This window comes from Martes martes, assembly GCF_963455335.1.
Source record: "Martes martes genome assembly, chromosome: 10".
In the NCBI taxonomy this organism is placed as follows: domain Eukaryota; kingdom Metazoa; phylum Chordata; class Mammalia; order Carnivora; family Mustelidae; genus Martes; species Martes martes.
In genome coordinates this window covers 97,116,353-97,131,666 of record NC_137898.1, presented here as the reverse complement: position 1 = coordinate 97,131,666, position 15,314 = coordinate 97,116,353, and the positions used below count along the sequence as shown (strand labels likewise).

At 40.5% G+C, this 15,314-nt stretch overlaps 2 protein-coding genes across 2 annotated transcripts; one reads left to right on the top strand and one right to left on the bottom strand.

The window, feature by feature from the left end:
• Positions 1–798: 798 nt before the first annotated feature.
• Positions 799–1,728, top strand: LOC308350367 (olfactory receptor 8B3-like; the record flags this gene model as incomplete). Its single annotated transcript, XM_080815549.1, has 1 exon — positions 799–1,728. One exon carries the CDS (start codon positions 799–801, stop codon positions 1,726–1,728), a length of 930 nt encoding a protein of 309 aa, XP_080671675.1.
• A 12,060-nt stretch (positions 1,729–13,788) lies between these two features.
• On the bottom strand, positions 13,789–14,758 carry OR10S1 (olfactory receptor family 10 subfamily S member 1; the record flags this gene model as incomplete). The annotated part of the gene is given in 2 exon segments (XM_080815523.1): positions 13,789–13,887; positions 13,889–14,758. Coding segments are annotated over 2 exon segments (969 nt in total).
• Positions 14,759–15,314: the final 556 nt, after the last annotated feature.

Genomic DNA, 15,314 nt, shown 5'->3' with positions numbered 1-15,314 from the left:
CAGTAGGTAATGTCTCTTTGCTACAAAGCCTGATCTCTGGGGAAAACACTGGGAGAACCATTTTCTCATTTTTAATCAGGTCCCTAGGATTTCCTAATTCATGAAAACCCTTGGGGTCATATTAGCAGGGGGCTCTTTGGGCACGGGCAGGGTGCTATTTACTACCACCTTGTCTGGAGAAAACCACTCTGGTCAAAGCCACTGTCAGAAATCATCATCTGTAAGTCATGGCTCGTCAGAGGTCTGTGCTCTGGTTTCCTCGGTCAAAACAAAAAAGGTAACAAAGAGGATCTCTGTTCTGGGCTACTCACCTCTGAAATTCATCAGAGCCACTTACTTGTGTCTCCTTGGGAATAAGGGAGAAAGGTTAGCAAGGCCCTATATTGAAGGGTGAATATTGATTTGATCTGTCCTGTTCTCTTTCTTCCCAGCCTCAGCTATGGCAGCTAAAGATTTGAGATGCCCTCATCTCGTCCCCGTGGAGGCAGCCATGGGTCATTAGGAGGGGCTGGTGGACAGTCAGAGCAGGAGTGGAACACAGACAAGGTAGCCCTGATTGGTCACAGGGTTCCTCAGTGTCACACCTACGGCACTCACCTGTTAGCGTGTTTGATACACATCTTTGAACAATCCCTCAGACTTTACAGTGGAGACAACAAAGGTACACAGCAGGGTGGGCTTGAGTTCATTCTCTCATTCTGGGTCTCAGTCTCAATATGGGGGGATTGGCGGGGAGAGCTGGGTACTCATTGCAATGTCACCCTTTGTCCCGTTCTCACAGATGTGCCTTAGGGAAGAATGGCCGCAGGAAATGACTCTTCAGTGACCGAATTTATCCTGCTGGGTTTAACACAACAGCCAGAACTCCAGCTGCCTTTCTTCTTCATTTTCTTAGGAATCTATGTGGTCACCGTGGTGGGGAACATGGGCTTGATTATTCTGATTGGTCTGAACCCTCACCTGCACACCCCCATGTACTACTTCCTCTTCAACCTTTCCTTCATTGATCTCTGCTACTCGTCTGTCATCATCCCTAGAATGCTGATGGGTTTTGTAACAGAGAACATCATCTCTTACGCAGAGTGCATGACACAGCTCTGTTTCTTCTCCTTCTTTGTTATTGATGAGTGCTGTATTTTGACATCCATGGCCTATGACAGGTATGTGGCCATCTGTAAGCCCCTGCTTTACAAGGCCATCATGTCCCATCGGGTCTGCCTCGCGCTGATGGCCGGAACATATGCGATGGGGATTGCGGGTGCCGTGGCCCACACCGGGTGCATGCTGAGACTCACTTTCTGCGGTGACAACATCATCAATCATTACATGTGTGACATACCTCCTCTCCTCCGGCTCTCCTGCACAAGCACCTACATCAATGAGCTAGTGGTTTTCATTGTGGTGGGCGTCAACGTAATAGTGCCCAGTCTCACCATCTCTATTTCTTATGCCTTGATCCTCTCCAGCATCTTCCGCATCCGTTCTTCTGAGGGCCGGTCCAAAGCCTTCAGTACCTGCAGCTCCCACATAGTTACTGTTTCTCTCTTCTTTGGATCATCAGCATTCATGTATCTTAAGCCATCTGCTGGGTCTCTGGATCAAGACAAAGTATCCACAGTTTTTTATACCATCGTGGGGCCAATGATGAATCCTTTTATCTACAGTCTGAGGAACAAAGATGTTAAAATTGCACTGAGTACGACTTTGAAGAAAAGGATGTTTTCATAAATGGGTTAGGTATAGATGCCAAACCTAGGAGGGGCACACAATGTATGAAATTACAGAGAGAACAGTAAAAAATCAAAATAGGAATGCAAATGATTCAAATAATAGGGTAAACTGAGTTAATTATATATAAGGAGGAGGAGGAGGACCAGTCCTCTATCTTTTCATAGAAAGTAAAAAGGAGTTCCTTTGTCATTCTTCAGCTCATTTTCAGAAATTAAAAATTTTAAGTATAAAAGGTTGAATGTTGGTAAATTCAGAAATGGTAAAGTGTGAGATTTTTGACTGAGACATGTCTGGAATTCCTGTGAAGATTTGTCATGGATATACAGACTTTGGTGGACTTGAGATTTGGCCATTCATTCATTCATTCATTCCATAAACCTCTATTGAAAGGCTGTGATGGAAATGAAAGAGGTCTATTACATCACTGTAGGGCATTTTGTTTTGGGAGATTCCTTTGTTTCCCCAAAGAAGATAAAAATAGAAAGATGTTCTTCTCCTTCTGGTCTCCGGTCTCGAGGGAGTGTGATAAAGGGGGATTTCCTTCTGATCCTAGATCCTAAGGACAAGAAACTAAGATAACCTTTTTAGAGCCGTCAGGAATAAAAAGGAGCCTACACTGGGTTTTCCCTCTTGGGATTTCAGGGCAGGAAATATAGATAATAGGAGAGGCTATATTAGTAGAAGAATTTTTGTCTTTTTCTCAAATAGACTTAAAAAGCTCTAATTCTTTTAGCAGTCAGCATTTACCCATTATGATTTTCACTGCCCCTTTTGTCTCAGAGGGTTAATGGCACAAACAGTATAGTTATTAATAGAGGCTGAGCATCTATCCTGTCCAAGGCTCCATTGTTAAACATTGCAGATATAGTGGTAAGTAAGACAGGCAATGTGTGCAGTCTTATAGGGCGCATCGTGTTGTTTGTTTTTTCAGTCTCAAGTTTTGGGATTTCTTGATATATTCCGAATGCAAAGTATATCAGACATATGATTTAAATATTTTCTCCTAATCTGTCTTGTCTTTTCATTTCTCTTAATAGTGTCTCTCAAAGAGCAGGGAATTTCAATTTTGATGAATTCTTATGTCTCAATCTTTTATTATGGATTGAACTTCTGGTTTCATATTTAAGAGATCTTTTGCTCATCCCAGAGTTCCAAGATTTCTCTGTTATGTTTTCTTCTCTAAGTATTATGACATTTAAATTCATGATCTGTCTTGAATTGCTTTTTCTATATGGTGTGGGCTGTTGATCTGAGTAAAATTTTTGCATTTGGATATCTAATAGTCCAGTGTCCTTTGATGAAAAGTAGTTCAGACTCAAGATAAGTCAACAGAGATATCAGGATCCAGAGGTAGTAGCGAAGGAGGGGAGATGTATAGATCTCTGGGCACTGCTTCTGAGTGAGTTAAGTGAAAGTATGGGAAATGGAACTGCGGGCGAAATGAAAATTCTTTAACTTTTCATGAAACTGCCCAACTGTTTTCAAAAGAGATTCTACTATTGTTATATTCCCACCAGCAAGATATGGCAATTTTTTTCCATGTTTTTGCCAACACTTGGTAACATCTGTCTTTTTAATCATAGCCATTCTGGTGGGTGTGCAGTAGTATCTCATTTTGGTTTTAATTTACATGGCCTTAATGAATAATACTGAGAATTTTTGTGTATGCCTACTACCAATTATACATCTTCTTTGAAATACCTGGTTAAATATTGTGCTTATTTTCTTTTTTCTAATTGAAGTGTAGGTGACATACAGTGTTATATTAGTTTTAGGTGTATGACATAGAGAATTGATAATTCTATGCATGATGCAATGATCACCATGAAAAATGTAGTTACCACCTGCAACCACACAATGTTGTTACAATATTATTGACTGTATCCCTTATGCTGGCCTTTTCATGACTGTGATTTTTCCTGATTTGGCTATTTCTCTATTTAATATTCTGTCATAAGACACAGTTAAGAAAATGAAAAGTCAAATGATAAACCAAAGAAATAGTTATCTGATAATGGACCTGTGCTAAGAAAATATAAACAACTCTCGCAACTTACTATGTTTTTATTGTTTATTATTTTTCATTCTTTCAACCTACTTACATTGTTGTATTTGAAGCAAGTTTCTTGTAGGTAACATGTTTGGGTTGTTTTTTAAATGAACCTTGAAAGTCTCTGCTTTTTTTTTTTTTTTTTAAGATTTTTATTTATTTACTTGAGAGGGAGTGCTAGAGAGAAGGAGCAGGGGGTGGTGAGAAGCAGGATCCCCACTGAGCAGGGAGCCTGACGTGGGGCTTGATCCCACCATCCTGGGATCATGACCTGAGTCAAAGGAGATGCTTAACTGACTGAGCCACCCAGGTGCCCTGAAAATCTCTGTTTTTAAATTAAATCTCCATTTAATTAAATTAACTAATTTAGACCATTATTGATCTCTTGATGTCTGAGGGCTTACTCTACCATTGTGTTGTTTTCTACTTGTTTCCACTGTTTCTTGATATATCCTTGATATATTCTTTTTCTCTGTTTCTCCTTTTCTTGCCTTCCTATCAATTACTTGACCTTTCTCAGAATTCAGCTTTTATTTATACTTAGTGATGTGAAGTATCTGTCTGCATACTCTAGTTAGCACAATATACACATGTAACTTACATAGTCTACACGTACATGTGTAAGGACCTATCTTATATTTTTATATTTTAGCAAGAGGTTTTCATTGAGGTTAAACAAAAACCTTGTTGTTTAACCCTTAAACTGTCCCTGCTCCCCTTCCCCCAGGGGATTCACTTAAAAACAAGTCCGGGAAACCAGCTCCAGGTAACAAAGCACAGATACAAGGGGGGTCAGGACAGGTGGAGACATCCAATCAGTGGGGGGTTGCATACTGTCTCCCTAGCTACCAAGGAGTATGGGCCCCGCCCTTTGGGAACCTTTTGGACGCCAATCCTAATCAAGGTGTAATAGGCTGGTTCAAATGTCTACTAGGGTAAATTATAATTCAGTTGGTCAGCTAGCATCACTGTGGAGTTTCCTGTGTGTGTTACAATCTCATTGGTCACCTGTGTGTGGCCAGGCCCAACCGCATGGCCTTTGCCCTTAAAAGCTAGACTGTGAAACAGAGAAGGGTCGCCCTCTCTTGTAAGAGGTGCGGCCCTGAACGTTCGGTCTGATTCTTGATGCTTGGCGCGAAATAAAGCTTTGCTTGACCTTCGCTTTGTATCAGTCTCGCTCCTTTAATCATGGACCCATTATTAGGGCATAACACATGTTACATAGTGTTGACATTTTGTGAATTGGAGTAAAGTGTAGAAAACTTGCTTCTATTTACTTCCCTTTACTCTTTCGCACTAAAAAAACAAAACGAAACAAAACAAAACAAAAAAAACCCCACCAAAAACAAAACCTGTCTTTAGTATTTCCTCTACATACATTGAGTGTCATATCAGATGGTGTAATTACTTTTGCCTCAAACGTCAAAAAAAGTTTAAAAAATGATGAAGATAGGGGCGCTTGGGTGGCTCAGTGGGTTAAAGCCTCTGCCTTCGGCTCAGGTCATGATCCCAGGGTCCTGGGATCGAGCCCCACATCGGGCTCTCTGCTCAGCAGGGAAACTGCTTCCTCCTCTCTCTCTAACTGCCTCTCTGTGATCTTCATCTGTCAAATAAGTAAATAAAATCTTAAAAAAAAAAATCATGAAGATAGTCTATTTTATTTATCTATATTTTCCACAGTCAGCATTTCCTCCTTCCTGGAGTTTAGTCTAGGCTTCCTCCTGTGATCATTTCCTTTATGTTCCATATACTTTTTCAGCCATTCTGAAAGGGTTCGTATGTTGAAGACCAATTCTGTTAGAGTTCCTTCATCTGGAAATGTATTTATTTCCTCTTTATTCCCGAAGGATATTGTTAGTGGATATACACTTCAAAATTGGAATTGAGTTTGAGAAACTCTTTATAGATTTTTGATATTAACCCCCTATCAGATATGTTATTTGCAAATATCTTCTCCCATTCCAAAGATCGCCTTTTAGTGGCGTCGATTGTTTCCTTCACCGTGCAGAAGCATTTTATCTTGATGAAGTTCCAATAGCTCATTTTTGCTTGTTTCCTTTGCCTCAGGAGACATCTAGTAAGAAGTTGCTCCAACCGAGGTCAAAGAGGTTGCAGTCTGTATTTTCCTCTAGGATTCTGATAGTTTCCTGCCTCACATTTAGGTCTTCCATCCATTTTGAATTTATTTTTGTCTGTGGTGTAAGAAAGTGGTCCAGTTTCATTCTTTTGCATGTTGCTGTTCAGTTTTCCTAACACCATTTTTTGAAGTGACTGTCTTTTTTCCATTGGACATTCTTATAAAACTCAGTTTATAAAATTTATAGAACTTATAAAGCTCAACACCTGAGGTGGCTCAATCAGTTAAAAGTTCCAACTCTTGATTTCAGTTCAGGTCACAATCTCAGGGTCCTGAGATCGAGCCCTGCCCTGGGATCTGAGCTGAGTGAGGAACCTGCTTGGGATTTTCTCTCTCCTTCTGCACTTCCTCCTGCTTGTGCATATACACACACTCTTCCTCTCTCTCTCAAAACAAAAACAAAAACTCAACACCCCCCAAAACAGTCCAGTTTAAAAATGGGCAGAAGACCTGAGTAGACATTTTTCCAAAGAAGACATACAGATGGCTAAGAGACACATGAAAAGATCTTCAACATCACTCACATTAGGGAAATACAAATGAAAACTACAATGAGATATCACTCACTCCTGTCAGAATGGCTAAAATTAACAACACGGGAAACAAAAGATGTTGGTAAAGATGTGGAGAAAGGGGAATCCTCTTGCACTGTTGGTGGGAATGCAAACTGGTGCAACATTCTAGAAAACAGTATGGAGGGTCTTCAAAAAGTTAAAAATAGAACTACTTTATGATTCAGCAATTGCACCATGAGGTATTTTTTGTAATGACATGGATGGAGCTATTATTGTGTATTATGTGAAGCAAAATAAATCAGAGAAAGACAAAAACCATATGATTTCACTCATACGTGGCATTTAAGAAATGAAACAAATGAACATAGTGGGGTGGGGGAAAGAGATAGGCAAGCCAGAAAACGGACTCTCAACCGTAGAGAACAGGCTTACTAGAGGGGAGATAGACAGTGGGATGGGTGAAATGGATGATGGAGATTAAGGAGGGCACTTGTGATGAGCACTGGGTGTTGTATGTAAAGCTTGAATCACTAAATTCTACACCTGAAGCTAATATTACACTGTATGCTAACTGGAATTTAAATAAAAACCTGAAAAAAAAATCAAAATTGGCGGTTCTTTCTTTTCCGTTGAAACCCTTTCTTTGTCACTATTTCAGATGGGGAATCTGTTGTCATCTTAATCATTATACCTCTGTATAATGATATAATAATTTTGTTTTGTTTTTAGTTTCCAGAAGTCTGACTACGATGAGCCATGACATGGATTTCTTTGGATTTACTCTGTCTAAGGTTTGCATAGCTCTTGAATCTTCCACTGATTTTGAGAAAATTTTAGCTATTATGTCTTTTTTTTAATTTGTTTCTTAGTTTCCAGTTTTTATTTAAATTCCAGTTAGTTAACAAAGTGGCTGTGGTACCATTTTACATTCCCTCCAACAATATATGAATGACCCAGCTTCTCCACATCTGTGCCATATTTCATATTGTCACTGTATTTTGTTCTGGTCATTCTGATGGATGTGAAATGTCTCATTGTAGTTTTAACTTATATCACCCTCAACCCTGATGATATTGAACATATTTTTATGTGCTTATTTGGCAGGTATATGTCCTCTTCAGTGATCTGTCTTTTTACATCTTTTGGCCATTTTCTAATAGGAATGTTGCATTGTTCTTGTTTTTACCATTGAGTTTTGGTACTTCTTTCTTTTTCTTTTTAAAAATACATTCTAGATACATACCAGGAAGTCTTTGTTGGGTATGTGGATTGCAAATGTTGTCTATAGTTCAAATATTTTTGCTCTTATCTCTATTATTTCTTTTTTTCTGTTTCTTCAGGCTTCTGCAACATAGATTTTTCCATTTTATTATCTATCTACTTATTTAATCATTTATTTATATCATGATGGAGTGATGGACATTTATTTTATATATTAATTATATTCCATTACTGCTTTATTTATTCTGTTACTCAAATTATTCAAGTTTTGGCTATTGAGAACCCTTTCAATTGGTTCTTGTGTCTCTTTATTTTTATTTTTTTAAAGATTTATTTATTTGAGTGGGGGAAGGGCAGAGGGAGAGAAAGAGAGAATCCTAAGCAGACTCCCCAGTGAGCACAGAGCTTGATGTGGGGGTTGATCCCACAACCAGATCATGACCTGGGCCAAAGTCAAGAGTCAAAATCTCAACCCACTGTCCCAGGTGTCCCAGCTCTTGTGTCTCTTTGACATAACCGTGCGTGTGTGTGTGCGTGTGTGTATATGTGCATGTGTAGTTTAGTACTTCTTTGCTTTCTGGCACCAGAAGATGCTCCAGGCTCTTCTTTCCTGCCCAAGTTCCTTTCCTGGTTTCTTTCATTGCAGATCGTCATTAGTAACCAACATTTGGGCATGAAATTTTCTTGCTGCTATGAGAGTATCATTGCTTCTAGGCCCTCTAAGCTGATAGAACAAGGAAATACATGTATCTACACATATCAATAAATATGTCCATATGCAGTCATCTGTGGCTATATTCAGTTAAACGTGTGTGCATACTGATGACTCCTGTTCTAATCTAGTACCACGTGCTTTTTCTCCTTGCTTGTTTGTAAGCTGCCAGTTCTCACAGTAAGATACCTGATTCCCACCATTGGCCACTGACTCACTCACCCAAGAGCTTAAGAAAGACTGGTATTAATTCTTCTTTAAATGTTTGGTAGAATTCATCTGTCAAGCCTTCTGGTCCTGGGCTTTTCTTTGTTGGGAGGTTTTTGAGTACTTCTCTAACCTGCAGATTTGTTAATAGATCTATTCAGACTTTCTATTTATTCATAATTTAGTCTTGGTAAGTTTTATGTTTCCTGGAATTTATCCATTTATTCTGCATTGCAAAATTTGCTGGTCTATATTTGCTCATAATAGTGTCTCATGATCTTTTTTATTTCTGGCCATCAGTTGTAAAGTTTCTTATTTTATTTCTTTGAGTTTTCTCTCTCTTTTTCCCCTTAATCTAGCTAGGGGTTTGTCAATTTTATCTTTTCAAAAAACCAACACTTAGTTTTGTAGATTTTTTCCTATTGTTTCCTTGTTTTTTTTTTTTTTTTTTTTTTTTTAAAGATTTTATTTATTTATTTGACAGAGATGACAGGCAGAGAGGCAGGCAGAGAAAGAGGGGGGAAGCAGGCTCCCCGCTGAGCAGAGAGCCCGATGTGGGGCTCGATCCCAGGACCCCAGGACCATGACCCGAGCCGAAGGCAGCGGCTTAACCCACTGAGCCACCCAGGCGCCCCCCTATTGTTTCCTTGTTTTGTATTTCATTTATTTTTACTCTAATCTTTATATCCTTCCTTCTGCTAACTTTGGAATCGGTTTGTTCTATTATTTGTTCTATTACTATAAGATGTGAGGGAACAGAATATAAAGAACAATGGGTAAATTGTTTGGGAGCACAACCAATGGTTCCTGAGGATTACCTGGGGATGATACTATACTCATGTCTGTGTGTATATGTTAGTAGCAGTGACCAGGCATAGATTGTGCTCTTGTTAATTTTTTTGCTATGTAACAAAACATCCCAACATTTAGCATCTTAAAACAACAATCATTGATTTAATCACAAGTCTGGAATTTGTGCCAGGTATGGTGGTAAAGGCTCATCTCCCCTTCACTTGGTAGTCCCTTGGGCAGCCTGAGGTTCGATGGCTCAGTCCTATGGCTGGGAAGCCTGTACTCACTGTTGTCACTGAGAACTTAGCTGCACTGGGCCCAGGGCCTCAGAACCTCTTCATGTGAACCTCTCTACATGCGTCTCTTTCCGTGGCCCATGGCTATTTGCCCTGTCTCAGAGCATGGTGAATAGTTCCAAAAGTAAGTGCCTTCAAGAGCCAAGGCGAGACTGCATTGCCTATGGTGATCCAGCCTGAGAAGTCACCTAGCATCTTTCAAATTGAGAAGACAGGGTCGGGGGGAGGGTTGGGGAACAGATCCCTTAGCTCTTGATGGAAAGTGGCTTCATTTCTTTTCAAGAAGAAGGTTTGGTATGAATGATACTGTTGTGGTCATTTTAGAAAAATACAATCTGCCTCAATATCTTAGAATTTATAAGCCTTTATTGAAGGCTTCAGGGGAGAAAGAGAGAGAGAGAGAAAGAGAATGATCTAAGTTCAAGGACTCTTACTCAAACTTTGGGGCATTCTTATTTCATCGTGAACCTCCCTTAATTAAAGGGTGGTAAAACATCTGACTCCTAAGCTTACACATTTCTACAACATTCTGGGGAAACACTACCTTGTCATGGTGTCTCTAAGTCTGTGCCCCCCCAGTTTTATTCAGATATTTACCCTAATTTACATAGCACAACTGTTAGCAATCGCTAAAACCCATTTTAGCAATTAGTGGATATAAACTTGGCAATAAAAACTAAGTAATAAAATATTTTCAAAGAAATATTATTTTATTAAATTCTAGCATTGCTGGTGAGGGGGACACAACTATATGCTTTACAAATTGTCACATTATTAAAACAACAACAGGACTGAAATCATGTATCACTCGCAGCTTCATTATTTGAATGCCACTGTTGCCACGGAAGTCCTTCATTCGAGGAGGTTAGTTAGTTCATCTGATCACATGGTTCACAATTTCTTTGCACATTCCACCTTTAGGAGTCCTGGTGAACTTCTCCCTCAGAAGCACCAGACCATAGATGACCAATAGTAAGGATGCTTTGTCACTCTTGTAGCATGTCCTCGTGGCAAGTTATCCTGCCTAAATAATGCATTTGTTTCCTGTTCCTTTCCCATATTCATCAACAAGAGACTATCAGTCTATGCCCTATTGGCTTTGCCAGGAGACTGAGAAAATGATAGCCCTATGCAGTTGCCCTCCTTTTGTTAAGTATCGTTTTCATCTTAACTAATACTCAGTAATTCTGTCATCTGCTTCCTTTAAATTTCAAGTGAGCCTGTAATATTAGAAATACATCCAGTCTCCTAAATTTAAAAATCAAAACTGAAGATCAAAATATCTAAAAGGAGAAGATAATTGGGAGGAACAATTCGTCTGGATGAAAAACCAATTTTCTGACTTGATACTCTTCTTGTGAAGAATGGATAGTGTCTTGTTTGATTTTCAGATTTTGAGTATTGAGTTGAACAAATATTTTATAGAGTTAACCTTTGGTTGGGACATATACGAGGTCTATGGACTTCATGCTCTTAAAGTTCTTATAATACTGTTATGCACATGATGCATTCAATAACTATGTAAGACAGGATAGCTTTAGTGCCATTGTGAAAGCTATAATAAATCAGTGTGATGAAGAATCCAGGCTGACTGGGTCAGATATGAAGACAAAAGAGCAGAGTCTGAGAGAGTAAAGGATTCTTACTGGGTAGACAGGTATAGAAAGGGTAGGGCCAAAGTTGGGAAGAAGGGAATGGAATGGTATAGGCACATTCTTCTTCCGAGATGTTCCTATTATTTTAACAAAGCAGCCATTTGATGATATAGAGGAATGCTTTAGGACAGGACCATACTTTGTTTTAGCTCTGCCTCCCATTCTATGTTTGGCACTCCCTGTGTTTAAAACCTACTCTATGGGAATAATGAACTTCTCTGGGTTCCTTCTGGCCTTTCTACAGATATATCAGTAACTCTGAGATACTAGAACAAAGATTAGTTCTGAATTTTGGCTGAGGGCAGCATCTTTGATTCACTTCTTTCTTTCTTTTCTTTTTTCTTTTTTTTTTTAAGATTTTATTTATTTATTTGACAGAGAGAGATCACAAGTAGGCGGAAAGGCAGGCAGAGAGAGAGGGGGAAGCAGGCTCCCTGCTGAGCAGAGAGCCCCACACGGGGCTGGATCCCAGGACCCTGAGATCATGACCTAAGCCAAAGGCAGAGGCTTAACTCACTGAGCCACCCAGGTGCCCCGACTTCTTTATTTTTGGTGTATTTTTTCTGTTCCAGAAATGCCAGGTTCAGATCCTGCCTTTATGGAGGATGAGGCACTATTTAAAGTTCAGGGAATCCTTATCTCAAAGAGGACTACCCTTGGTTCAAGGTGTAACATGATGTTGAGACCTCTAATGTAATTGGGAGTTTGTAAACAGTGAAGGCTAGATTGAATTCTCTCCAAGGTATTCAGGTATAATCAAAATGTGGGGTTTCTGAAGCCATACAGACATGAATTGAAATCCTGGATTCAACTATTACTGATTGCATGATCTTGGAAAATTTATGTCACCTCCTTCAGTCTCAGTTTTCTTGTCTGTAGAAGGTGATTAATACCCTTGTCTTGAAATATAGTTTTAAGGAGGAATAATATCAAATAACAGGCACAGTGCCTTATACATTTGTGTGCTCAAAATGATTATGGTTACTACTATAATTCTAATGCTTTTTCAGTTTGTTCCCTTTACAACACCTCTAAACATAATTCTGTAAAATGCCTCTCCATCTCCAATGACATTACCCAAGTTAGACGCTATTTTTCTCATGTCTAGGTTGTTATGGTTGTCTATTAACTGGTCATTCTACCATTTGTCCCTTTTGTTTTAGCATTTATGAATGTGGCTGCTGCTTCTTCCTGTAGAAGAACCGGAGAAATAAAGAGAGAATGTCTGGTGCATGATCCAAACTCTTACATCTGACATTCAAGGCCCTTTTTCCGTCTATAGAGTACTTTCAGGTCATTCACAGACTTTTTTTGAACACAGCCCGTCTCTACCCACTTCTATGGCAAGCTGCTCTCACTAAAGCCTAGAGTTATTATTTGTTACCTTGGAGTCTAGAAATATACATATTTTTTGTGTTGCTTCCTCCATGTTCAATGAAGATATCAAAACCCCTCTAATTCTTCAGAGATCCATTGAACCTTAGCTTATAGAATAAGCTCTCTTTGACGTCCTTAGCAGGCTTGGTAAGAAAAGGGAACATTTATTTTGCACTGGGCACTTAACCTCATAAAATCCTACAAAGCAGTTTTTTTTTTTTTTAAGATTTTTATTTATTTATTTGACAGAGAGAGACACAGTGAGAAAGGGAACGCAAGGAGGGGGAGTGGGGGAGGGTGAAGTAGGCTTCCCGCCGAGCAGGGAGCCCAATGCGGGGCTGGATGGAGGACCCTGGGATCATGACCTGAGCCAAAGGCAGACACTTAATGATTGAGCCAGTCAGGTGCCCCAAAGTCGTTATTTTTAACTTTACAATTAACAGAGGACATTGAGAAACCAAGTATCATAAAATTTGCACAAGATTCTACACCTCACTGACTGGTGGGATCAGGATTAAAATACAGGTAGCTCTGACCTCAAAATCCAGCTTACTTCTACTACTTTGTTATATATGATCTTGAATGGAAAAGTGAAGATAATGACACTTCCTAAGTGGCCTTGAGCAAGTCACTTTTCTCTGTGTAGTTGTATTTTATCTTCTTGAAAGCATGGTTTGTTCTCTTAAGCTAGGTGATACATAGGTAAAATTTTATTTATTATTTGTTCATTACATTTTTGTTATCAGTATTCTTTAATATGTGCTATTTATTTAATCAAATTATTACATCTGAAATAAAAAAAGAATCATTTATTAAAACAAGTGAGGATATGAACAGCATTTCACATACCTCTGAGGCATGGAACTTCGATCTGGAAGATACTCATAGACATCACCTATGGGGTCTTTCCATTTTATAGATGGAGAGTTTGTGACTGAGACATTGAGAAATGTCACTTGGCCAAAGGGAGGTGGAAAAGCTCGTGGCTGGGCTGAAACTCAGTTGCACTGATTCCCACCTGAATGATTTTCCCTCCCCATTTTGCTCTGGGAACAGTTGTTTTCTTGGCAGAAAAATGAAGAATCCCAGCACAGGTCAGGGGGGTGGGCTGTCTGCTGGAGACTCTCGCGAGCCACGGCCCAGAAGCCTTTGGAAAGCCCTCTTGACTTCCTTGTTCCGCAGAGTGTAGATGAAAAGGGTTGAGCATGGGAGTGATGATCGTGTAGAAGACAGCGGGGGCCCCAGCTCCTGCCCCCCCGGAGCGAGGCTGCAGGTAGATGCAGACAGGTGGCACGTAGTACAGAAGCACCACTGTGAGGTGGGATGAGCAGGTGGAGAAGGCGCGCCGCCGGCCCTGGGCAGTGCGGATCCGCAGCACTGCCGCGACGATGAAGATGTAGGATATGACGATGAGGATCAGGCAGCCTGCAGCCACGATGCCAATGTTGGCCAGCATGACAAGCTCATTAATGGTGGTGTCTTCACAGGCCAGCTTCAGCACCGGGGGGATGTCGCAGAAGAAGTAGGCAATGTGGTGAGGACCACAGTAGAGCAGGCGGAAGGTGAGGGAGGTATGGATTGCAGAGTGCACAGCACCTACTGTCCAAGTGAGTCCAGCCAGCCCCGCACACATCCGTCTGTTCATGGCCACTGGGTAGTGCAGCGGCTGACAGATAGCTAGGTAGCGGTCATAGGCCATGACTGTGTATAGGAAGCACTCAGTGCTGGCCAGGAAATGGAAGCAGTAAAGTTGTACAGCGCAGCCCTCAAAGGAAATCACCTTCCCATCCGCAGTCAGGAGGCCTGCCATGACCTTGGGCACCGTCACTGTGGACAAACAGGCATCCAGGAAGGAGAGGTGCCCCAGGAAGTGGTACATAGGGGAGCGGAGTTGAGGGTCAGAACCCACAGTTATGAGAATGAGGAGATTCCCGGTCAAGGTGATGCTGTAGATGAGGAGGAAGAGGAGGAAGAAGAGGCTAGGATGTTCAGCTGTGTACATCAGACCCTCCAGAAAGAAGTGGCTCACCACAGTCTGGTTGGGGTCCTCTGTCTCCATGGCCATCTTCTCACCCATGAAGCGGTTAGTTACCCCTTTGTAACAAAACTGATATCAACAAATGTAATGAACAGCCATCCCTCTTAGCTGAAATATCATGAGCCATCGGACTGTGCCGGCTTGGTCTTGCCCCATACACTAGAGAAAGATATACAGGTTCGTTTCACTCTTTTGATCTGTTTTTTTCTTGCTGTTGTTTCAGAAATGACTCTTTCAATATGGGGGACCTACAATCCTTTGAGGCACATAAAGGACTGTAATAATTACTTAGAGAAATGCATCCCCTAAATAACACCAATATAAGTATGGATTGTAAATCTTACTCTTGTAGACCATATCAATCCTGCAAATATTTCAGAATTGTGATGCCTTCACTCTCCCAATTTACTCTGCCGTACTGCAGATGTGGATAAGCCGGCTCTTATTACCGTGTGATGCTAGGGAGCTGTAGCCCATCTTTGGGGGATACTTGCCCAGAGTGTGGGGGCTGTTACGTCAGCCAGACACCCAGCAGTTCCATTCATTCCTCACCCAGAGGGAATTCTTTGGAATTAACAGCGAC